The sequence below is a fragment of the Phyllobates terribilis genome, unplaced genomic scaffold, assembly GCF_046119375.1.
Source record: "Phyllobates terribilis strain yellow unplaced genomic scaffold, ASM4611937v1 Scaffold_9__5_contigs__length_417890890, whole genome shotgun sequence".
In the NCBI taxonomy this organism is placed as follows: Eukaryota; Metazoa; Chordata; class Amphibia; order Anura; family Dendrobatidae; genus Phyllobates; species Phyllobates terribilis.
The window spans coordinates 93019230-93045601 of record NW_027362769.1 but is presented as its reverse complement, the minus strand read 5'-3'; the positions used below and the strand labels follow the sequence as shown (position 1 = coordinate 93045601).

At 41.2% G+C, this 26372-nt stretch overlaps 1 protein-coding gene across 1 annotated transcript in view; it reads right to left on the bottom strand.

Annotated features, from left to right (window-relative positions):
* Positions 1-25127, bottom strand: part of FRZB (frizzled related protein) — a 71342-nt gene extending 46215 nt beyond the window's left edge. Inside the window, exons 1-2 of the mRNA XM_073646786.1 lie at positions 24378-25127; positions 7027-7086 (exon numbers count right to left, since the gene is read on the bottom strand). Coding sequence (XP_073502887.1) covers positions 7027-7086; positions 24378-24837 — 520 coding nt within the window. The 5' untranslated portion in view covers positions 24838-25127. The remainder of the gene's footprint in view (positions 1-7026; positions 7087-24377) is intronic.
* Between the last annotated feature and the right edge of the window lie 1245 nt (positions 25128-26372).

Genomic DNA, 26372 nt, shown 5'->3' with positions numbered 1-26372 from the left:
TACCAGGATTGGGGGTGAGAGGTGCCATGCATACCAGGATTGGGGGTGAGGGGTGCCATGCATACCAGGATTGGGGGTGAGGGGTGCCATGCATACCAGGATTCGGAGTGAGGGGTGCCACGCATTCCAGGATTGGGGGTGAAGGGTGCCATGCATACCAGGATAGGGATGAGGGGTGCCATGCATTACAGGTTATTGATGAGAGGTGCCATGCATACCAGGATTGGGGATGAGGGGTGCCATGCATACCAGGATTGGGGATGAGGGGGCCATGCATTACAGGATAGGGATGAGGGGTGCCATGCATACCAGGATAGGATGGTGGGGACAGGATGGGGGCAGCACAAATACCAGGAGGGGGGCAGCACATACCAGCACGGTAGACCATATACCAATAAAAATGCTCGCCACCCGGGCGTAGAACGGGTTCAATAGCTAGTTTAATTATAATCCATGTTGTAATCATGGCACATATCATCAGTATGGGCTAGTTTGTGATGATGTAACGTGTCACAGGGTGGTAGCCGTGGGCGAGGTACTCATCCCTTATGCCCTGACACGTTACTTGAAAATGGGGGTCCTGGTTCGGTGTGTGTACTTATGCTTTGGGGGTGCTACACCCATTTAGGCCACATGTAACTGCTGTTGCTGGTTTGCCAGGACTAGGTGTTTGACAGTTGAATCAGGGAGACCAACAGTTAAAAATAAACCTTTTACTGAACATTAACATGGGGAGGGTTATATACAGTATATAGAGGGTACATAGCTTATGAAGAGTTTCCTTCATAATGTGTAACATTTTCCACACACAAATTCAATCTTTCTCTTCTCTTTCTTTACTTGTTCTCTGTCTTCACTATTCCTCACTACTTCACCACAACCCAGCTTGACACTACAGTTCTGCTAGTAAGAGTTCTGTACTCAACTCATGACTCCATGTCTTTTCTCCCCTCCAGGTAACTATATTGCCGGTACTTATCCTCTCTGAGGCAAACACTCTTGAACTCCCATCCGGGGCACTCTTTTTATCTCGCGTACTCCGTCCTTTCTAGGCCGTTACCTTTATTAGCTATAAACTCTGGACCATACTGCTAGGCGTCCTCTCCCAAGACTCATCTTTGGTAAATCACTCTGTCTCTCTCCCTCATTTCTGCTCCGGATCACGCTATCTTTCTCCCGGTCTCCTGTCCCTACTAGGGACACCCAAGAAATGTGGTACTGCTCACAGCAGACCTTGGGTCTCTTCTCTATGCAGTCCTGGACCTATCTCCCATCTCAACAGGAAACTGTCTCTTTCCTTTCAGCTTAGCCCCTCCCACTTTGGGCTAATCCCTACTATTAACTCCTGCTATCCCTATACCTTTAACATATGTCACATTTCACATTACACAACATAGCATTATACTTGTTCTTCAAGGGGGAACTTGGGCAATATGTCCATCTCCTTAAAAAGAAACCCATAATAATTAGACCCAGAGACTGTTTTTAAACAATCTTTTGTGCCTTTGGTGGGGCATAGCGCTGGACAAATAGAGCAAAACAAACAATTTGTAATAATACAGTATACAACTATATAAGTAAATAGATTGCAAACCAAAAAATAGCAGCAGTCTTCAGTTAGTGATGTCTCCTAAGCCTGTAGCCCAAAAAGTCCTCTGAAAATACAAAATAAGCAAAAATGGAGGCAGCACTCAAAGGATCCAAGTGAAAAAACAATGCAGTTTTATTGATTAATCTAGGGCAGACCTGGCCACATCCGGCCCTCTGGCTGTTCCAGTCTGGACCGCGAACCGAGATGGCCAAAGAGCTGAAACAGTGGTCGCCATCCATCCGCCGTCACCGGGGAGCGACGTGAGTATGTGGGGCTGTTTTTTTTCATTGGTATAGGATATTTTTATTTATATAGGAGCCTATGTGGGGGCTCATACTGTATATAGGAAGCTATGTGGCGGCTCATACTGTATATAGAGAGGCTATGTGGGGGCTCATGCGATATATAGGAGGTTATGTGGGGGGCTCATACTGTATATAGGAGGCTATGTGGGGGGCTCATACTGTACAGACTTCAAGAGGAAGTCAGAGCTGGGGTTGGCCGCTCACTGCCTCTTGATGCCAATGTGACGCGATGCCCGAGAGAGCCAGTGCCGACACCGCTGGAACGCCGCCAGCACCGGAGGTGAGTGTGTCAGTGGTTTCAGCATTCATTAGAGAGTAGGGCAGCTCATGCTGTGTGCCATACACGCTTATGCTTACTAGTAACTTTGTTCCACTTGTTGATTATTTCCCCCCACCTAGAGGTTAATAGACGGTACTAACTAAGGCATATTTTATTGGCATGGCAATCAATGATTGCTTCCAAATAATAACCTCAACCTAATAACATCATCTAACCCAGACACAAGCTGTAGTATGAATCTCAGACAAATTCTCTCTTAATAGAAAAAGCATAAAACTAGTGTTTTGTAAGAGTGGATTATTTTACCGGAATCCTGCTGATGCATGCCGAGTTGTCCTGGTAGAGTTAGACATTTTTCACACTAGGAGACAGATGCTATTTGGTCAGAACATATCTGGGCACAGAACGGTGCACCGTCCATGCCAAATGCCTAAAAATGGTTACAATGTTTAAAGTACAAGTGTGTAGAAATGAATGAACAAAGATGGCTTTATAATGGCAAAAATAAAGTTTACTGTGAAAGAAAAATATAACCTTGGTTCTCAGCTGGTCTGGATTTCAGACCACTTCCTCAACCCCATCAGAAAATTGTAGGTCTCAGGTCCAGGAAAATCCATCTGTATAATATGAAAGTGCACTTCTTTTTTGTCCTGCAGGAATTCTTTAATATTGTCCTACAGGAATTCTGTGATATTGGCTATATCACATTTTTACTTAGAAAAAAAAAGGGAATCCATCATCAAATTCAATTTGCCTGATGTAAGGGCAGCACAAAGTAGTAATAACACCATGATTCTAATGCTGGATCATATACTGGACTTCTTTCTGTAGTTTTGATACTATAACTGTTTTAACTACTGCAAACATGCAGAAACATGCGTTTTATCCGCCCATGTCCACCTAGTACATTTACACTATAAATGTATTGAATGTGTAGATGCGGTACTAATGGGACCTGATCTATCTTGAGAATGGGGTCCAGATGTGCGCCACTGTCAGTAAACCAGTGGCCAGATTTCTCATTCATCTGTATGGAAATTCCAACCATCTCTCCATTGACGGCTGCTTGTGACAGGCCTCCATTCTCAAGATAGATGCAGGTACCATTAGTGGGATCTGCATCTTCTAAACATTTATGGCACCTCCAGTCAATATGGCATGAATGTACTAGATTGCTTTAAATACTCTGCCTAGATGCATACAGTATGTTAGAGGAGTTGTCCACTACAGGAAAACCAATTATTAATGGGTCTAGAGAGCTTAAAATAAATAAATAATGATACTCTCCTCCCGCACAGATGCCTCACCTCCATACTCAGTGATTCATATCGGCTAATCTTTTTATTTTTTTTCACCTCCCTGGGCCCATTTGGTAGTCTGGTAGTGGACAACCCCTAAAAGCACCGTAACGATATATCCATAAACAGCAAATCTGTAGCTGAAATATCTTTCACTGTAATATATACATTGTCTGAATGTGTTTTTCAGAAATCCATGCACATTCTGCAGAAACAGCTGTATGGAACTGTCTTTCAGGTATAGAAATACCGTTGCAAATCCTCATACATGTAAATATATGCTGAAGTTGAGACTTTTTTGCAATGGCTGGTATCAGAGATAGCTGATGATGGTAATTTAACCCTGATCATGCCAAAATTAATATTATCAGGAGCTCCCTCTGTCAGTCTCTGTAAGGGGATGAGAAGAAGACGCCGAGTCAAGAAGAGTTAAATTGTATAGTAATGTATATTAATGTTTTATGGATATGTGTTTTTTTTTTAGAAATTTGCATTTTTATCCTTATGGCCAGTTTGTGTTTTCATTTTCCTGGAAGTTTTACCTCCAGGCCGTCCCCAGGTATTGGGGAGGGATGTCCATAGGGGAACCAGTGGAAGGCATAGGGATACATTTAGCAGCAGTCAGGGTAAAATATAGTTAAAAGCTTGGGAATAGCCCAGATATTGGGAGGGGTTAGATCGGATAAAAAGGGGAAGCAGTTCCTGCTTTAGGGGTGAAGTTAGGAAGTCTCAGACAGTGACAGGGAGGGACAGGTTCAAGGTCAGTGGATGCAACAGCGGTGAAGTTTCAAGTCTCCAAAACAGTATGAGGACACATCCTAAGTTTTGCGCAGATCCCGGGACAGTCATGGGCCTAGGGCCCAGAAGAGGCATTGGATTCCATGGCCCTGTCTCCCCTGAAGGGTAGAGGCCGGTCAGGTCACAAGAAGAGGGAAAGATGGTGGGCCTCAGAGAAGCTGTTATGCCGGATGGTAAGTCCCTGGTACCAACAGAAGATTGTACAGGTGGGGGCGGGTTGGGCAGAATGAAGGCAAGAACTGGTAATGGACTGGGCAAAGAAAACATCAACCAGAGGGGACGCTGTCTCATTCTGTATGCCGCAACCGCATGTATCCAAATTGCACAGTAAAGCTGAACCTGTTGAACCGGACCTAATGTCTCCTGTTACTTGTGCAGCTATATCTGGTCCCAAGGACGGGGAGGTAACAAGAACTCCCGAATGACAAGTGAGTACAGAACGATTCACACAGTACAACACACACATGTCATGTTCCTGTTCAGAAGAGAGGTTTTGAGGGTGAAGAGAACTCAATTCCGGCCCACAGCACCAAGCCCTGGCCCCCCTTTCAGCTGTGCCACAGTTGATATCATCTGGAGGTCCCTCTGTCACCTAATCCCCCACCCCAGGGTAGCAGCTATGGCATCTGGGGACCTAACAATAGCCCCTAAGTCTGCCATAATAGCACAACAGTAGGTCCTAATAAGATCTCTGTCAGCAAAAGGCATATTGCAGTGTACATTATCAGTCATCAGGTGAATGGTCAAGTTTCTAGGTGGGAATGAAGAAAAGTGTCTAAACAATCTGCTTTAATCAACCCGGTGAACATTGTAAAATTAATAAATAAATAAAAATAAAACATAATCCTAGACTTGCTCATCATGCTGCTCCCGGAAGATCATTTTATGCACCATTGATATATCAAAGGTGCAGGTGGAAAGTACTGTATTTAAAACTTTTTCTGAAGTCAAACTTGAGTTTGGGACGTAAAAAGAGCCCAAGGCTCATGTATCACCACATTCATTATCTGAATACAAGAGGTCCCTACAAAACCTCTGTATTTCAGGCTAATTAGAGACTAGCTCAGTTCACAAGAAATGTGAGCTCAGTCATAAATCCAATTATGGTAATCAAAAACAATGAGATCAGTAGAGCAAGATTACATGGCGGGCATTGTATGGAATTGTTTTAGGGATGTGAACTGAATTAAGAAGCTGATCATGTAGATCATGTGTAATTATCAGCTTACAAATCAATGATGTCTTTCCATAATTGCTGATTGCTGTTTGCACAATTGTGTTCTTCAAATTTTGGAGTGTACACGTTATAGTGCATCTCTCTATAAAATGTCCCTAAGGAGGTCTGTATAAATCTATAATATCCATTCAGTAAATCATTAAATATATTTGGAGATATATCAGCGATCTAAAGGCACATCATACAAATGCAGAAATTGGGGATACTGCTATACAAAGTAATTTGTGAGAGCTGCAATTTAAGTGCCATTCAAAAGTAACTAATAATATTATTTATTAATAATAATAATAATAATATGTATTATTATATTTGGCAGGCACTTTCATTACTTGCAGATTGGTAGGGGTCCGGGTCCTGACACCCCCACTGATCATTCAGTAGACCCATGAACAGTACAAGTTTAGTTACTCTTTAATCTTTTCCATTGATGTGTTCTGACTTGACAATAACTTATTAAAGTGATATTTACAGAGTAGTAGCTAGCTAGGCATTCATTCAACAAGAGAAGGGTTTCAGTTCATTACTGTAGCCTATAGCCTGGTCAATGCAGAGCGGTCACAAACTGGTGGGTGTCCAACACCCAATGCCAACAATCAGCTCTGGTGGTGCACGGATGTAACAACATTGAATGCCGTAGCAATGCACAGCTCCATTCAATGTGTAGCAGCCACCACCATATACTGCAGAACAGCTACAATTCTCTTGAATAGGAGTTGTTCTTCGGTCCCCAACTGTGACTGCTACACATTGAATAGAGCTGTGAATTGCTGCTCCTTTCAATGTTTTTACATCCGGTCGTTCAATGTGTTTACATCACAACCACCGCCAGCGGTTTAGACAATAATGGCTGTGTGTTGAGGTATTTAGAGGGCACACCAAATTCACACAGTTATACAAGCTGTACACTGATTACTTTACATTGTATAAAAGTGTCATATCTTCAGTGTTGTCCCATGAAAAGATATAATAAAATATTTACAAAAATGTGAGGGGTGTACTCACTTTTGTAATATACTGTATATACCAGAATGGGGAACATATACAAATATATGCACTGTATATACCAGGATGGGGAACATATACAAATATATGCACTGTATATACCAGGATGGGGGACATATATACCAGGAAGGAGCCCAGGATGGGGGACATATATACCAGGAAGGAGTCCAGAATAGGGGACATTACTACATAATGGAGGAGGGGGGGCCTCTTGTATGTCCCTGAACAACATACGGCGGTGAATGAGGTGGGGGAGATATGGGTGTGTGTGGGGGGGGGGGACCAGGTTCAAATTTTGCATCGAGGCCCATCAGACTCTAGTTACGCCACTGAGTGTGGCCATATCTTTAAGAAGCAATTGAATATAGCTGAATAGGTAAGCAGTTGCTGAAGCGCATGGAATGCATGCTGGGAGATGTAACCACATGGTGATGATGACTGCAGTTCTCTGTGTTTCAGAACCCAGTATAATTAATAAGAGCAATGATCATCTAAAATAAATCATGAAAACTTACCACTCACAGCTCCTCCGCATTTTCCATTGTTTGAGTCAATTGGAAAGTCCGGCATTGATTCTTAAAATGGAAAAACATGGAAAAAATATTGGTCAGTAAAATGATGGCAATTATTAAAAGACTTTTTAACATTTCCTGTGTTTTGAGAATGTTACTTTATTACTGATCAGTATCAGAGTTCTGTGCATCATATGAAATGGTTTTCCTTCATCTATGTTTTTTTGGAAAAAGCCACATGACTACAGAGGAATCAAAATTGGTGTAAATCCTCACCTGATATAGCTGGTAAAGTATACTGAGATATCATTGAAACAAAACTGTCTGAAATAGAACAAAAAACTACAGGTTTTGTTTCCACTGGACCATATGAATAATTCTAAGATAAAGTAAATGACATAGCTATAATTTGCTTCTCCATGACTATGAAATTGTTACTACTTTTATAGTTCTATGGTTAGTATACGATATGACAAAATGTATTTATTTTACTTATAGTACATAACACCATTAAATTTACAGCCATCATCACTAACCCCATTGGGACTCACAATCTAAACTCCTTATCAAGATGTCTTTTGAGGAAACCAGAGAGCCCAGGGGAAACCCATGCAAACACAGTGAGAACATTCAAACTCCTTGCAGATGTTGTCCTTGGTGGGATTTGAACCCAGGAACCCAGCGCTGCAAAGCAACAATGTTAATCTCTGAGCCACCGTGTTGCCCGGGATATGTTGGAATGCCATCATACTGTCCTATAGGGAATTTCAAACATCATGTCCCAACTTTTACAATTTTGAAAACTTTCTCCTGACCACAATTATGTTGGGCTAATAGAAAACGGCATTAAGCTCCCTGCAGATATGGCCATATACCCTGTCTTCTACATAAGGGGAGGAGGAGAGGAAGATTGAATTGAAGAGTAGCGGTCACTTCGCATAGATACATATTTGTTTTACTTGGTGTAAATGAAGATGTTCTCTCCACCCAGTATAATGAGCGTCTCCTGGGAGGAATAAAGTAATTCTCCCCTGGGATCCGCACTTTCTGTATTGAGGTGGAGGTATTGGTGCTCACTCACACTGGAGAGTAACCAGTGTATAACTCAAACCAGTGCTATCGAATGTTTCATCGGGCAGCACTCCCTTCAATGTTATACTACGGAGCCATGCCTACTAGCCTGTATTTTGTCATGTCGAGTCGGCAGAAGAATAAAATTGCTGCATGCTGCATATATCTGACGGCACACACCCATACAAGTCAATAGGTGTGTGCAAAACATCAGACTGCACTCAGATATCATCCAAGTGCAGTCCAATATACGCCAACTCACAGACTCCACTACTAGGACAACCCCTTCTTGAACTAAATGTTTGGCCCCAATAAAATAAAAAACCTATACTCACCTCCCATGCCGGCGCAGTGTCAGCACGCACTGTCACGGGGCTCCCGTGCTCTTGTTGGGACACGTGACTCCGACGCCCAATCAGCGCTGGCGTCACTGTCTCCCCCTACGTACGGATTGAACATGAAGAGCAAGTCAGAGATCAGCTGCAGCCCGGACTTCCTCTTCATATCCAATCCGTATGTAGGTGGAGACAGTGATGGCATAGGTGATAGGGTGCCGGGGTCACTTGTCCCAACAAGAGCACGGGAGCTCCGGGACCGTGAGTGCTGACACCGCTGGAACGCCGCCAGCACAGGAGGTGAGCATAAGCTTTATTATTTTATCGTGAGTAAACATTTAGTTCAAGAAGGGGTTATCCAAGTAGTGGACAACTCCTTTAAGTTCTCCATCTTCTCCGCACCTGTGATCCCATTTTCGAATTCGAGAGAATCGGATCACAGTAAAAAGACATTCGGCTCACGCACGCAGCAGAGTTTGATCCGAGGGTCATTTATATATAGCATCCGATTATCTCGCATGACAGAATCATCAGATGTTACTTGCCAGTGTGAACGATCCCTTAACCTACAGATTAACCCTATACCTGCAGGATAATAGCATTATTGGACATGACAGGTTCCCATTAATCATGGGCAGCGCATGGACTGTACACTGATGGCATCCGTGTGCTGTCTGTGATTTTCACAGACTCGTATATTAGTGTGGGTGATTTTGATCAATGATTCTGATCAAAAACTGCCATAATTTATTTGTGAACACACGGTGCGCAAAAAAACCATAGGCATGTGAATTGCACCATACACTATAATGGGTACGTGTTCAAACCTTGAAAACCATGGATGAAAAATGGATGATGTCCGTGAAAAACAGACGTCTGAATGAGGCCTTACTTTATACTAACCAGATCTATCAAAATTTGTCAATTTCTCAAAATTTGTTTATGATCTTTTAATTTTGCAATTGGATTTTATAAAGCAATATCTATTTACCACATTTACCAAGTTTTTATTTAGATTTTGAGAGGAGGGGTATGAGTTAGATTACCATTTACAAACATCCATATACACTTGGCTTTTACAGATCGCTCAGTCAGATGTTCCTGTTTCAGCTATACCAGAAATATACCCCTTGTGTCGCCTAAATAAAATACTTGTTATTACAAGACTCGGCCATCTGGGTTGTGTTTATTTTGTGGCATGTAATAGGATAATTACTGTATAAATGTATAAGATGCAGGAAGCAGATCTCAAGTGTTGAAATGTCCAAGTTTTGCAAAAAATGACTCACTATGATTGACAGCGCAGTCAACGCAAACATAAATACCCCTATTCACTGAAAGTGCTATGTGCAAGCTGGATGTAAGTGACGGCATTGTTAACTGAACTTCTGCAGCTCCTTAAAGGGAATCTGTCTGCAGGTTTTTGCTATGTAATCTTAGAGTTGCATGATGTAGAGGCAGAGAGCCTGATTCCAACGATGTGTCACTTACTGGGCTGCTTGGTTTTGATAGAATTCCTGTTTTCTCTGCTGTAGATGCAGCAGTTCTCAGAATGCTGAGCTGTGTATAACCCCGCCCACACCCCTGATTGGTCTGTGTACACCGTGCATTGTAAGAAAGCTTCCAATCAGTGGTGGGGGCGGGGTTATACAGATTAGCTGGACTGCCTGGCACATGGCACCTAGTCCTCTAATGATAATCTCCTGCTGATAAAACACTGATTGCATTGAAACTACAAAAGCTGCTGAGCAAATGACATATCACTGGAATCAGGCTCTCTGCCTCTACATTATGCTGCTCTCAGATTAAAGAGCAAATACCTGCTGACATATTCCCTTTAACTATGTGCAATGAGGATGGTGTCAATATGAAGGGCCGATTCATCAAGACGCCTCTTCGTGGATCTGGAGCGTTTGATGAGTGGCATGTGCCTCCATGCACCACACCAGAAATCTCAGTCCAGTCAGAGACTGGACTGAGATTTCTGGAGTAGGGAACACCACAGCTCATGAATTAGAGGAGCTGTGGTGTCCCACCCCAGCTCTGCCCATTTTGTCCTAGTTGGGAGTCAAAAAATTTTGGTGCAACTCTGAGTTCAAATTTTGCGACTCTTCAAAGCTTTTAGACAGAATTCTGGCATGAAAGCTTTAATGAATTTGGGCCTAAGGGTTTTTTTTTTACTTTACATTAAAGTGCCTGGTCCACCATTCTCCCTATATTTCTATTGGGCAGCAGTGATAGTGTGGAAGTCCTTCATCAGCATGGCTACCCCAGGAGTGTACTAGTAGCTTTGAGAATAGTTGTTATGGCTGTCCTATTGAACAGTCATTTTAAATTGTTTGCCATACTATGGCCCCGATTCATCATTTGCATCAAGTTTTAAGTCACTTTCCTTTTTTGTCTTGTTGTATCAGTTGCCATTTTGGGTGCAAAATCCATCAAAATGGTGCACGAGATTCATGAATTTGGTAGTCATGAATTTGGAAGTCAAAAATGGGCCTTTTCCTGTGTTGTACTGCTTTTGCAACTTTTTAACATCAAAAGGTCCCAAAAGTACAAAAGTCATAAAAATGTGCCAAATTATTGCTGTACCATGGTGGGACAAGAGTGAAAGTGCACCAAATTTTGCAACTTTTTGAAAAGTTGTAATTGATGACTCCGGTTAAATCATCTGGAATCGCTAAACTGCCCGTGAGGATCCATTAAAGTTTCCTTCAGATTGTTTTCATCTATTCACAACAATGGCATTGAAAGTATTGCCAAGCAGCTGGCATTGCAGGGAATGGGGGACAAAGCTGGAGACCATATTTGTCGCCAACTAATCTGCTGGGTTTTTGTGCATGCTGAAAGGACTGATAGATAACACTTAGGGCTCATTCAGACGTCATTTTTTCTCATACGAGTGCTGAGTTTTTCACAGGTGGCACTCGTACCTATAATAATCTATGGTGTAGTTCACATGTCCGATTGTTTCCTTGGACCGAGTAGTCTGTAAAAAAAGCACAGAGACTTGTCCGATACTGATCCAAGTGTCTGATCAAACTCACCAATGGGTCAGCTTCACTTGACAAAAAACTGAATAAACCCTGACCAAACACTGATGATAAAAAACTGACACTCTGACCAAACACTGATGATAAAAACTGACACTCTGACCAAGTGCTAATGACGCTCTGATCAAAAATACTGATGAAACTCAATCCATTTTTTGCATATAAGAAAAATCACTGATGTCTGAGCAATAAGGGGGAAAATTCATCAAGACTAATCTTGATCAAAAGTCATCTGGAATAAGATGCGTCAAATTCATTAAGAAGTACTACGTTCCTATTAATGAAATTGGTGCATTTTTCAGTCAACCCATGCACCAGACAGGAGTACATCTCTGTTATAATTTGTACTAGCTCCTAGTTCTGCCTTAGAAATACTGATGCAAAGTTCTGAGGTCAGTGGTCTATATGGAGTAACAATGTCTATGATAATAATGAAGATGGTGATTCTGTTGCAATTTTTTTCTTCTTAAATATTTACACATTTATTTTATGAGTTATGTCTGTATTCTTTGTATACTTCTCTAAAGTTTATGACTGGATAGCAGCAAAAAGAACATTAATGTATCTATCATTTGCCAATTTTTTATGCCAAGGTTTTTGTTGTATTTGGCAGTTTTAACACAATTGTCTGCTTGTCAAGCTATGGTTGAGTCGTTTTCATAAAACATATGTAGATAGATAGATAGATAGATAGATAGATAGATAGATAGATAGATAGATAGATAGATAGATAGATAGATAGATCAATTGATACAGTGGCTTGAGAAAGTATTCATACCCTGTGAACTTTTCCACATTTTTTCACGGTACAACCACAAACTTAAATGTTGTTTATTGGACCAAGTATTTGTGAAGTGTAAATGAAATGATACTTGGTTTTCTAAATATTTCAAAATATAGATCTGAAAATTATCATGTGCATGTGTATTCAATTTCCTTGAGTCAATACTTTGTAGGACCTCCTTTCGCTGCAATTCCTGCTGCAAGCCTTTTGGGGTATGTCTCTACCAGCCTTTCACATCTAGAGATTGAAATTTTTGCCCATTCTTCTTTGCACGCTCGCTCTAGTTCAGTGAGACTGAAAGGAGACATTTTCAAGCCTTGCCACAGATTCTCAATGGAATTTAGGTCTGGACTGTGATTGGGTCATTCACACACATGAATAAGCTTTGATATAAACCAGGGCTGAGGAACCTTCTTTCTGCCAAGGGCCATTTGGATATTTATACCATCCTTTGGGGTCATACAAATTGTGCACTAACTCCACCCACAAAGTGTGTCTTGATGCTGGCACTTGTGTCAGGGAGTAATCTTTCATTGCACGTGCCTCAGTATTCAGCAGTGAACACTGCGTGCGTGTGCTCAGAGAGCAAGAAGAAATTAAAAGGCCGGTGGCCGTAAAAACCCAGCTGTCGGTCCATATATGGTGGTCCTGCTTGGGCCTGATAGCCTTTTGGGAAGGTGTCCTTAACGTGATCCAGGCGGTTACAGGGGTAATGATTCCTAGTAAACCTGAAGCTATCCTCCTATTCATGCTTCCAATGTCAAGGGCTAGCTTCAAAAGGTCTCTTCTGAGACATTTGTTACAAGCTGCCAAGACCATAATCCCACGCCACTGGAAAACTACAGAAGCTCCCTCCCTCGAGGAATGGTTTACGGAGGTTGCCACAACGCAGCAAATGCAGATGTTGATTGCCCATTCTCATGAGGAGAGGAATAAATTAGCTACCAAGTGGTTTCACTGGGAGGCTTTCTTGGATTCGCCCATGTATAGATCCATCCGAATTGACTCTCCTTCAATAACACATTTACAACTTGTCTTTACACCAGGTCATATACTTGTTCATAGATACAGGAAATCCTGTCATCTACCTACTTTCTCTTTTCTCCTTCCTTATTCCTACAATGTCCCTTTTCATCCTCTCCTCCATTTACGTCTAGATTTTCTACGGTTCATAGTATTATGAGGCAGACCTGTTATCAGACCCATCCATTCAGTACCAATTCAATCCTCCTTCAAGGGGATTCATTGTTGCTATTGGGATTACTAATGTTTTAGATATATAGTGTTGGGTCTTGTTCGATTCCATTATCATGCTTTGTATGCTCTAATTTCCTGTTAAAAATGTATAAAATTTTTAATAAAGTTTGAATTTGAAAAAAAAACAGCTGCCTGCCCAAGCACTGTGGCCCCGATGAATCTGTCCGGGGGCCGGTAAAAAGTTCATCGAGGGCCGTCAATGGCCTTTGGACCCTCGGTTCCCACCCCTAATCTAATCCATCCATTGTAGCTCTGGCAGTATTTTTAGGGTCATTGTCCTGATGGAAGGTGAATCCGCTATCCAGTCTCAGGTCTTTGCAGTGTCTAACAGGTTTTCCTCCAGGATTGCCCTGTATTTAGCTCCATCCATCCTTCCATCAACTCTGACAAGCTTCCCTGTCCCTGCTAAAGAAAGGCATCAACACAACAATATGCTGCCACCACTATGTTTGACTGTGGGGATGATATTTTCAGGGTGATGTGTAGTGTTAGTTTTCCACCACACGTTTTGCGTTTTGCATTTAGCCCAAAATATTCTACATTGGTCTCATCTGACCAGAGCACCTTCTTACACATGCTAGCTGTGTCCCCTACATGGTTTTTGCAAACTGCAAACAGTATTTTTTATGGCTTGCTTTCAAAAATGTCTTTCTTCTTGCCACTCTTCCATAAAGGCGAGATTTGTTTAGCATACCACTAATAATTGTCATGTGGATAAATTCTCCCACCTGAACTGTGGATCTCCGCAGCTCCTCCAGAATAACCATGGGCCTTTTGGCTGCTTCCCTATTCAGTGCCCTCCTTGCTTGGGATGTCAGTTTAGTTGGATGGTCATGTCTTGGTATATTTGCATTTGTGCCATAATACTTCCATTTTTAGGTGATGGATTGATCAGTGCTCCGTGAGATGTTCAGACCTTGGGCTATTTTTTATAACCTAATTCTGCTTTATTCTTCTCCACAACTTTATCCCTGATCTGTCTGGTGTGTTCCTTGGTTTTCATGATGCTTTTTGATCCCTAATGTTCTCAAACAAATCTTTGAGGCCTTCACAGAACAGCTGTAGTTATACTGAGAATAAATTACACACAGAGAGACTCAATTTACTAATTATGTGAATTCTTGGGGAATTGATCACTCAGGATTTTATTTAGTGGTATTAGGCCATAGGGGGCTGAATACAAAGGCACGTCACAATTTTCAGATTTATATTTTTAAAATAATTAGAAAACTATTTATCATTTCCTTTACATTTCACAAATACTTGCTATTTTGTGTTGATATATCATAAAAAATCTGGGGGGCATAAACACTTTTTCAGGGCGTAGATAGATAAATAGTAACAAATAAGTGAAAATGAGGATGCAATAACAACTAAAATCACCTAGTAAGTACGGGCTAAAAATAAACTTTCAGCACGGAGCCATACACATAATAAAAAATGTACCAAAAAAAATGAATTAAACACAAAATCCCCTGATTCCAATGTTTTGTTTCCTACCTAGAAGCACATTTGTAACATTCAAAATCCTTCATTCACTATCCAGCCAAGTAAAATGACCTTTCTTCAGTCCTCCCATTCTTTTCAGAGAATCCCTTGAGCCGCGCGCACAAAAGCTCTTGGCCGACACTGAATTAGGCTAAATTATCCATCAGAAGTAATTATGCAACAACTGTTTGCCAGACCACTGACAATGTGTAAAGAAACTTCCCATTAGACTTCAATAGAAGAGTTTCATTAAGCTTAGGATTCTTTATGCTTGTCTTTACTTACTGTCCACCCTGACTACTCCAAAATACTTGAAAGAAACCTGACAATGGTACTAGGGGCACATAATAACAAAATTAGGCAAAATGTAAAATCTGCATAGGAAAGGTCTACTCTCCTAGTTGGCAACTTCTGACATTTCATGGATATTTTGCTTTTAATAAAAATGTCCCATTCACTGTGATATAACATGAGGGGGTGTTGTAAGAGATGAAAGAGAAACTCATGCACCTGTGTAAAAAAAATTAGAATAAACATCTTTGCAGCACAATTAATTTTTTTCGTTGTCAAAGGCAAACCTGTGTCACATTAACTAGTTAATAAGACAAGTTTGGAACATGAACTAGTAGGAGACAAGAAAATCTGCATTTGAGATATAGGCTGGTACGGTCGTAAATGTATGGAAAAATAAACAGCACAAAATGTATCAGGTATGCAAAAAAAAGTATCACAACTAGCGCAGGCATGTTTGTAAATTTGATGCACAAGCGACAAAACTGAACCGTATCCCCAAAACTGAAAGCTGCAAAAAAGAAACTTGCAAGAAACTTGCAAGACACTATATAAAGTTGGTGAAGGTGTATTTTGTGCTTCACATTATGGTCATGCACATTACCTGTCCACGGGGTTATGATATGGACCCATGAGAACATTGTGCGCTGCGGCTCTCACTCTGTAAACATTTTTTGGTCATGTCCAAGTGCCTCTCCTACAAAAACACTGGTTCAGTTTTTAAACATGTGTCCTATTGTGTTTCACGTCTGATGTAAATTCGGCACACACCCCTTTACAGAAAACAAAACACATTGAACTGTTAAAGCCAGTAAAGTAACTGGCTTTAAAGAGTTTTATGTTCTGTCTGATGGATGCTCACAGTAGGAAACTTAGTGTTTAGTCTTAAGAAAAATAAATTTGGCACTGGCCCTTTAAGAAATTGGAATAACAATGGCCCTTGTGAATACAGTGAGTGTGGCAGATCGCCCTGTATGGTTTACATGGGGTGAACCTGCTGGACCTGTTGACCAGCTCTAGACTGCTGAGCTCAGAGAGACTGCAGGAAGAGACACCTCCAGAAAGAAGTGGCCCTAGAACACAGCAAGTGGATACAGACCACTCTCTGACAACTACCCTGTAAGGGGACGAGGAATCTCTGGCAAGTGATAAGTGTTACACCCTAGAATGACCTGCAACGACTGACTAGACTACACTAACCCGACTGCCCTGCATCTGCCTGATGGGAAACTAATGTGGCCTGAGACAGTGATAAGTCCTGACCTGTATGCTACAACTTTTAGAGACAGCTCCCTCTCCCTTTGGATCCAACATCATCGCGAGGGCCCAATCATTGCCATGACAACCCAAGGTCATCATGATTACCTCCGGGTCAGCCAGCTATGGCAAGCCTATTAGACCATGCTCAGAGCATGGCCTAAGAGGCTTCTGTAAGTTCAGCACTGAGAGGTATAATGCATTGAAATGCTGGTTAAAAACTTAAAAATTAAAGTCCCATAGAGAGACTAAGTAAAAAAGTAAAAATAAAGTAAAAAAAATATATAAAAATATAAAAAAAAATCATAAAATAAACAAACAATAAAAATGAAAAAATATTAAACCAATAAATAGGTATATCTATGTAGAAAAAAAAATACACATATTTGGTATCGCTGCGTACGGAACAACCCACTTTATAAAACTGTCACACTATTTAAACCTATCAGTGAACTCTGTGCAAAATTTTTATAAAAAATGTGTAAAAAAACAATGCATTTTCATCATCCCGCCAAAGAAAAGTGATAACGCGCAATCAAAAGGAAAAATATAAATAAAAATGGTATAGCTGGAAACAAGCTGTCATACAGCTCCATCAGCGGTGGAATTGCTGATTTTTGTTCATTGTGCCTTCAAAATAATCAGAAAAGAAAGATCAAAAAATGTTATGTGCCCAAAAATGGTACCAATAAAAACATCAACTCTTTCCGCAAAAACAAGCCTTCATATGACTGTTGGCAGAAATATAGAAAATTATAGCTCTCAAAATATGGCGATGCAAAAAAAAGCATCTTTTAGTGTGTTATAGCAGCCAAACATAAAAACCCGATATAAATCTGGTATTGCTGTAATAGCACCAACTCGAAGAATAAAGTCATTTAATCACTTATACCACACGAGGAATGGCATAAAAAATAAATAAAACCAATTCTTCACCTGCTGTTGATTTGATCATTCTGCCTCCAAAATATCCCAGTAAGGCTCAGCTGACATTTATCCTGTGCTCTGCGCTGAGCGCTTACACCGGGGTTTCTGTGTAAATTTCAGAAATACATGATTCAGACGGAACCCCCAGCGGAAGATTCCCTATAATGAGGCAGATGAAGGCACTGTGGACTCCATCTGGCCTATGATTCAGCGGTGTATGTCTTTTTCAGTGTGCATAAAAGCGCAGTCGGCCACAGTTTTGTGCACCTCTAAAAAGAAGGCCTCCGCTGAAAAGAGGCCAGATAGAGTTCATAGTAACTCTGCTGCCTCATTATAGTGAGCCCATAGGGGGTGTCATCTGAATCATATAATTGCGAAATTTAGATGGAAACCCCGATGTAAGTGCTCACCATAGAGAGCAGGATAAATGTGATCCAAAATGTTATGTAAAATATTCTCAATAAAAGCTTCAACTCAATCCACAAAAAAAGCAAGTCCTCACTCTGGTCTGTCACCTGTTAACGGAAATATAGGGGGTTTCCACTTTACTGGTAGCACAAAGGCTCTGGAAAAGCACTATGGCTCCTCGTCCCACAAAAGAAACCCAACGAAATCTGCACTCCTAAATCCAAATGGCCCCCTCCCTTCTGAGCCCCAGTGTGCCTATACCACATTTAGAGCCCACATGTTTAGCATTTCTGTAGAGATGAAAGCCCGCTTAATTTACTGGTGCATGTCTCCAGAAGCACGAGCTGGGCACAATGTTTGGACCACTACAATGTACCGGGCACTACAATGTACCGGGCACTACAATATACGGGCAGAGGTATGCTTAACTGTACACTCTTGACCTATGACAGATCTGTAAGGAGAATTTTTGTCCTCAATAGTCTGTATCTTTACTCCACTCCCCTCAGTCATAGAGCATATAACAGCAGCATTTAACTGATATCCGAAAATCATCATCACTACACCTATAGATAAATTCCCAGAGGGGTGAAATTTCCAAAATGGGGTCACTTGAGGGGGGTATTCTGTTCTTCTAGCACTTAGGGGCTCTGTTTATTGAGTCCGCAAACTATTCTATGAAATATAAAAATGTAATTATTTTTTCTTCATTACCCAAATGGTATAAAATTTTGTGGGACATCCATGGTGTCAATATGATCACTGGATGAATTTATTGAGAGGTGTAGTTTGGAAAATGGGGTCACGTATGGGAGGGTTCTTCTGTGACACCTCAGGGGATCTTCCAGTGGGTCATGGCATCCGAAACCGTAACTACCAAATCTGCACTATCATATAGCGCTCTTTCCCTTCTGAGCTTTCCACTGTGCCTGAAAAGTATTTCCCAATCAAGTGTAGGGTATTGGTGCACTCAGGAGAAATTGCAGAACAAACTGTGAGGTACATTTTTTGTGGTGTCAACATGCTCATTGCACCCCTAGATGAATTCATTGGCGGGTGTAGTTTGTAAAGTGGGGTCATTTATGGAGGGGTTCTGCTGTTCTGGCACCTCGTGGTCTCTGCCAATGTGACATGGCACCCTCAAACCATTCCAGCAAAATCTGTACTCCTATATGGCGCTTTGTCCCTTCTGAGTTTTTCACTGTGCCTCAAAAGTAGTTTTTGACCACATGTTTTAAGGTCAAAATGCTTACAAAACATTCAAAAAGACACCCAGGCATCTTCCGAGTGTATTTTTTATTGCAAAGGATAATGCCAGAAGAATGGACTTGTCACTTATTTTAAACGCTTGGCATTTGAAAGCTTGGAGTGTTTAAAAGAGGCTCAAATGCCTGAACATATAAACAGCAAGTCGGTTTCCTATAAAAATGAATAAGAAGATTTTTTTGAGCATTTTGTGAGCACTATTTCTTGTATTTTTAGGAGCAAAGCCGCTGAAAATCCACCAGAAAAAGACACAGTGTGAACATACCCTAACTAAGCTGAGGAGTCATTAAGACAATTATGAAAATTTATTAAGCTTACAGATTTCAAAGCTAAACTACAGTGACATTATTTTTAAAAATCAAATACAACTGAAGAGATTGAAACAGCACCTATCACTTACTAAAAAAAATGTGTTAAATACCTTGGAAAAGTCCCTGAGCTCTCCTGATTCTGCCTCTCTTTTCCGTTTTAAGCTGCGTTACTCCATTGCAAAGATATTCTCATTTGTTCCTTTTGGAGCACAGTATGTGAAATCTCTGCTTGGAGTAAAAGAGGGCGTTTCTTCAGAGTCTTCTCTGGTGCTTTCACCCTTCCCTCCTAGATGCTATTGACGCACCCCTGGGCCTGTGTCGCGCAGCGTTGCGCACGCGGGAGCTTACCCGGAGCCGGATCTGTTGAGGGTTGTAGTCTCGTGGCGGTGACCCGGTCCGTGCCCAGGGAGTCAGACTAAGTGGCGCTGTATTAGCGGTAGATGTTGTACGACTACGCCACCCGTTGAATGCAGCGAAGGAGCTGCCGCTGCAGGGCAGACCGCTGAGGCCGGTGGTAGGATTGTGCAGCGTGATAGTATAACCCCCAACGGGAGGGGTATGGCCTCAGGGCAGCCGACGTGGATGATGGGGGTAGCAGGAACCACTCGGAGACGGTACGGTGTAGTTCAGGGTCTTTACTGGTGACAAAGATAGACCCTCCCGGAGTACTGCTAGCGATTGGGGCCTGGTCAGTCCTTGAGCAGATGGGATCTCCCCTGGCCAGGCGGAGTTGTAGGCCTCCCAAACTAACCGTACTCTTCTGGCTACCTTGCTAGAGGCGGGTATAAGTAGCCCACGTCCCTGAGTGTACCGTGTGGTGCTCACCCGTATGGCCGGTGACTCGGGGCCTTCTAGTAGCTTCCGCTCCACGACGGCGGTGCTGGTCCCACGCGTGTGACCGTGCCTTCGGGTTTCTTGGCCAGAGGACCTGAAATCCCCTGCCGGTCGGTTTCTGCTGCTGGGTAAAGATTAGTCCCCACAGCCTCGGACTCCGGGTCCGGTGATAGCTTCTCAGTCAGGGCGAGCTCTGCAGCTGCCAGCCCCTGACTCCTTATAGCACTGCTCCCACAGAGCTCCTGATGTTCTTTTCCTATATCTGCTTCTCTTCTCTGTCTCTACTTCTTCTCTACTCACTAACCCTGCCTCAGCCCTAGGTTTATATAGGGGAAGTTCTTCCCCTCCCAGGACTGGGCAGGAGGTGTGGCATGCACAGGATCCCTGACCAAGAGACCTCCCACCTGCTCTCAGACATAACATTGCTGTTACTGTGGAAACCAGACCCCTGGGGTGCCACACTATCAATCACAGCAGTAGTCTCAGATGCTTCGGAGTTATGGTTGGCATCGTCTGGGATGAGGGGTGAAGGCGCCAGAAAAGACTCTGAAGAAACGCCAACTTGGACTTAAAGCAGAGATTTCACATATTAGTCTCCAAAAGGAACAAATTTGAATATCTCTACAATGGAACAATATAGTGCAAAACAAAACAAAAAAACATCAGAATCCGGGGAGCTAGCTCAGAAATTTTTACAAGGTATTTAACTACATTTTTTGGGCAAGTGAGAGGTCTTCTTTAAAGAAATGTCAAGGTGAGGGCCTTCACTTAAGGTCAAATTAAGATTGCATTGTCTTGTTATTCACATAGCGATGATCCTCAGAGGAAGTGATCAAATCAGTTTCGTCGGTAATGCATCTTTGTTCAGGGGCCCTCTCTAGGAAGGTTTCACATAATTATTAATAATTTTTCTGGGAATGCCTCTGCTGTAAGTATATGATATGTCTTTTGCTCTGACAGATATGTTTAAAAGAAGTCAAACCCATTGTATTTGCAAGAACGGGAGCGAGGAGCAGTAAATAAACACAGAGTTCTGGTCTGAGGTCTGAAGTGATTTTGGTGTATGGTTTGGGGTTTCAATTTATTAAGGTCTTGGAGAGACTGGATTTATTTTAGGGTCTGATCTGAGGTCTGAGTTAACTTTGGGGGGTCTGAATCTTTATTAAGGGGCTTGTTTTGGTGCCTGAATTTATTTTAGGGTATTGTCTAGGGTCTAATTTAATTTTGGAGTCTGTTCTGGTCGCTAAATTAATTTTGGGGTCTGATCTAACTAATTTTAGAGTTTGAGCTAGGGTCTACGCTGCTTTTACTAGTCTGGAATCTGGATTAAGTTGGGGGTCAAAAAGCTTTGCCAAAAACAAATTAGAATGACAGAATAGCCAAACTACAGGTACATATTTATTTGTCCAATAGGACACCCCTCTAGTATGCATTTTTTTTATTACTGAAACATTCATATAAAAAAAAATCTCAGTATGTGCCTATATGACATGGGAGGCATGGGAAAGTATAGTAGGGTTCCATACAGTACTGTGGTAACTTTGTACATCTTGATGTACACACAAATGTATACACAATGCAATTTTGGTTTTGCATATTGGTTAGGACAGAAGGAGGGGGGGGGGCAATGCTGAACCTTTGCGCTAGAGACCATGAGCCTTTAGCTTCTCCTCTGCAAGAATTCCAGATTTAGGGATTGAAAATGGAAAAGTCTGCTTATTTCCATGAAAGTATTCTGACTGTAAGTATATGGTTCAAAAGCAGTTTGGCATCACTATACTTGTCACGATCGTAGCCGTGACTTTGTGTCTATGGCCAACTTTAGAAGTTTTCATTATGTAGAATGTTGTTATCTGGTGAGATAAGTATTCTCTAGAATTATGTTTATGTAAATTTTTGGCAAAAGTAGGAAGGCTGTGCTTGCAAAACTACAGAAAAACACTGTGTAAACTTCCACTATCCCAATATCTCTTTCCACTATTCTATACATTATGTGACATCTAGGTTTGACATTGTGATTAAGCAAAATAGTCCATCACTTGCCATGGGCATCACCTGAAACTTTTCATGATGACATGTCCTTTATCAATCTATTCCAAGGTCATCTGTTGGGCTTTATTCTCATTCTAAAAATGAGCTTTTAATATCTATATCTTTATGTGAAGACAAAGCATAACAAAAGATTTCACATAAGCATTAGGTCTCATTCAGACATCAATGATTTTTTTTGGTGTGCAAAAACGGTCTGTTTGGTCAGTGTGTCCATTTTTATCGTCAGTGGTTTTCTCTGAAAAAATAAATAAATCAATTGCAAAGCTTCTCCTATCCTGTTTAATGTTAAAAATGGAGAGCACATGGATGGCAATGTGTACTGTCTGTGATTTTCACGGAACCATAGACTTGTATAGGTGATTTTGATTGGTGACTCAGATAAAAAAAAAAAACAGACATTTCTCCTTTTTTTTTCAGGACCACTCTGTCCACAAAAAATAAAGACATGTGTTGTTCTATTGAATCTATGACTAGAGCTACGTACCGACTTTAGCCATTACAGCTGTTGCACAACCAAAGTTCGCTAGGTGTCGCTGCTACATCGCCGCAACATATAAATGAATTGGGTCACACTGTGACCTCGAAGATATTGTGACTGTGACAAGTAAATCACAAAAACTCTGACGTGGTTCGACTTCTCGCGAATTGCTTGTTACACTACCCTCAGGGTAGCAATATGACCCCGTTCACTTGTATTTTGCTGCAATTTTCGCGCAACAGGTGTCACTGCCAAAGTCGCCGTGTAGCCCAAGCCTTATGGGTACATGTTCTATCTGTAAAGGACATGAATAAAACACGTACATGATTCATAGGTGTATGAGTGAGCTCTTATACTGACAAGTATAAGGGAAGACTATGAATGATAATAGACTTCTCAGGGTCATAAAAGTCAACAAATAGTTATGAACATATATTCAGATATCTCAGCAATTCATGGGGGATACAGGAAAATACAGAAACACACTATATAGATTGGTGTGCATCAATACAGTGTTGTCATCAGTTTTAAACAGTGACATCATTGCTGTGATCTCTGAGATCTAATAGGTAATATTAGTCAGGCTACTCAGTTTGACGATTTCGCTACATTTTATAGTCAGTAATTTCAAGAAATTGTGTATCATAAAAAAATCATATTTTTAAAGTTACGATGTATTAGTTATAGAATGTCGAATTTATTGGCAGAATCAGTCGGCCATTGCATCCATACGCATTAGACAGTCAACCAAGCCCATCAATACTGGCGGGTTCAGCTAACATTAGCTTAAAGTGTATTGGGGCTTTTAAAGTGTCCCTGTGTTCTTTATAAAGGAGCCACTGTCAGACTCCTCTGGCAGAAGTTTATCTCCTTGAGAAAAAAAGAATTGACCATTGGCAATCATTCTCTCCCTCAACATCATCTGTGGGGGGGGGGGGGAGTTGGGAGATACCCATACACATTAGACTGTCCGACAATCCAGCTGATATTGGAGGGTTCAAGCAATTTTTGTCTAACGTGAATGGGGACCCTAAAAGAAAAGTCTATTATACACTTTAAGATCTGATAAGGAACAATAGAGTTCATGATAACGTTTCACATTCAGATGAAATGAATTAAAAATTATTTCTCCTTCAGAAAATATTTGGAGTTTATCAACTGACTCACATGAAAACATTTTGGCCACTTGATAAACACTAAAATTGTAGAAATAATAATAATAATAATAATTTATTGTTAGACTGGCCCTAAATATTCTGATTGATGGATTAATTTTCGTCAGTCAGAACCAATTGTTTTGGACTCATAGATTCACAAATTATCAATCTACCAAATAATCACTGACCATCTTTTGGCAATATTAAGTTTTATCTACCTGTTGAGATACTCTTATGCTCTTACAAGGTTTAAAGAAATATCTAGAGCATTTGCTATAATTGCTACTTTGTAAATGTTGACCCCATTACCCATTTGCCACTTTTTCCTTCATAAATTGAAAAATTTAAAACAATAGTATGTATATACAAAAACGTAAAACTTTACCGGTTCCTTGTTCCACTGTGATAATTGCCTCTGGAGAAATGCAGACTCCTCTGTCGTAGACAGGTAGCTCTTCACATGCCAGGCTCTCTGGCCACGTATGCCTATACTTGATGAGAATGGGTTCACAGCCTGTTCTTGCCCTCTCACAGACTGATTTACATGGCTTAATAGGCTCATGCTGGAAATCAATGGTGCATATAGGGGCATACATGGCACAAAGAAAGAACAGGAGGTCATGACTGCATTCAGTGGCCAATAAGCCCTCAAACTGCTCAATGGCCAATATAGCATTGGCTTGGGTGCTGTGATGCAGATGGTTGGGCATCTTAGTCATGTTCCAAGGCATTGACTTGCACATGGGAATCCTTACAGGCTCACATGCTGCACTTTTTGCCCTGGGCAGAGTGATCAACAGTCCCAAAGCCATTAAAAAGAAATAAAAATTCCCGGAAGGGGACATTCTTAGCGTTATGATGAAGTCAATGTCAACTTTACGTCCAGCCAAAAAGTTAAGTTACATAAACTTTTATAGTAGCGGGAAAAAAATGTAAAAAGTGCAAAGAGTATTAAATATATAAATCCTTGAATACAGAGCTAAGCAGACAATGCAAAAAAAGGTTAAAATTCATATTATAATAGATCCATTTGGCCACCGTCTGGCAGAGCTGCAGTGAAAGTGTCTCTTGTTCTCCTCTCCTGGAGCAGAAGTCAGGAGTAAATGCAAGACCAGTCGAACCCCGGCTGCTTTTTACTCCAGTGCCCAGGACTCCTCCTCTCAGATGTCTCCAGACCTCCCCTGTCTGGGATTTAGGAGGGGGAGATGATTTTTTTCCCCTACAATGGATGCTAAATTCTGCAAAACTTCTTCCCAGCTCACACCTAAACTTCCCAAATCAATGCAATTAATCAAGCAGTGCTATGTTTGAAAAATGGATCCCACTTTCTAAACCAGATGCAGGAGTTTCTGTAAACTAAAAGCCATTAGAAAATCCATTTTTTGTGGACACACAATTACTACCATTCAGATCTGCAGTTTGTAAAGCAGCTCATTAGCTCAGTGTACCGTATACAATAGGTCACTACTTCATGCTGACACTTGCCTGCACAAGATGAGCTGTGATGTCTCGGACTTGTTCTGTTCTCATTCAATATGTGCACATTTTTATTTTGGACATATATTGTATATCTATATATTGATATGGGAGATCACAATTTTTTAGCACTTTTTATTTAAACTCTATTTTTGGTCATTTCACAATATGGATGAGCCTGACCTTCTTCTGCAGTGCACAACTACCATGCCCATAGTGAGTCAATAATCGTAAGTCCTCAGAACCAAATAAACCCCACTATTGATTAATGAAGCGTTTTTCCAGGGAAGCAGCACATTTAGCTAAATATATAGAGGACAGAGAGCTCCATAATGCTAAAAAATAGTTCGCCTTCAGGTGCCGCTTTACACTATCACACTTCAAACCCTCCACAATAATGGCCTCCAGACCCATTCAACTAAGGGTGGCCAAACCAGTTTATGTTGGAGGTCATATGAATTGGGTGGTTGGAATGCAATCCTCTGATCCTTTTGTTTTGTGGGGAGATGAACAATTGACCCTTAATTCTGGCAGTGTCTTTCTTGTAGAGAACACAGGAAATCTCGGCTCAGCTAAGTGTTCCCGCGTATGGGGGAGTCAGAAGAGATAGGTATCGAATGAACAATAGTTCGGTCGATAGCTACTTATCATATATCGTCAGCTTAAGAATCAGAATGAATTTCATTTTTAATATCTTTACATCCATTCTTAAAGGACTGAAAATAGTTATACACAGAAAAACAGATTCTGTATTCTTTTGACAACCCTCTTCTTCTCTAAGACCATTTATTCGCTGACAATCTATAGGGTGTTTAAGGAGGAATATTTCTCCTTGTGGAGAGTGCCAAGCCATAAGTAAGACTTATAGACCATCCAATGCTCCTGTGGGAAATAAAATGTTCAA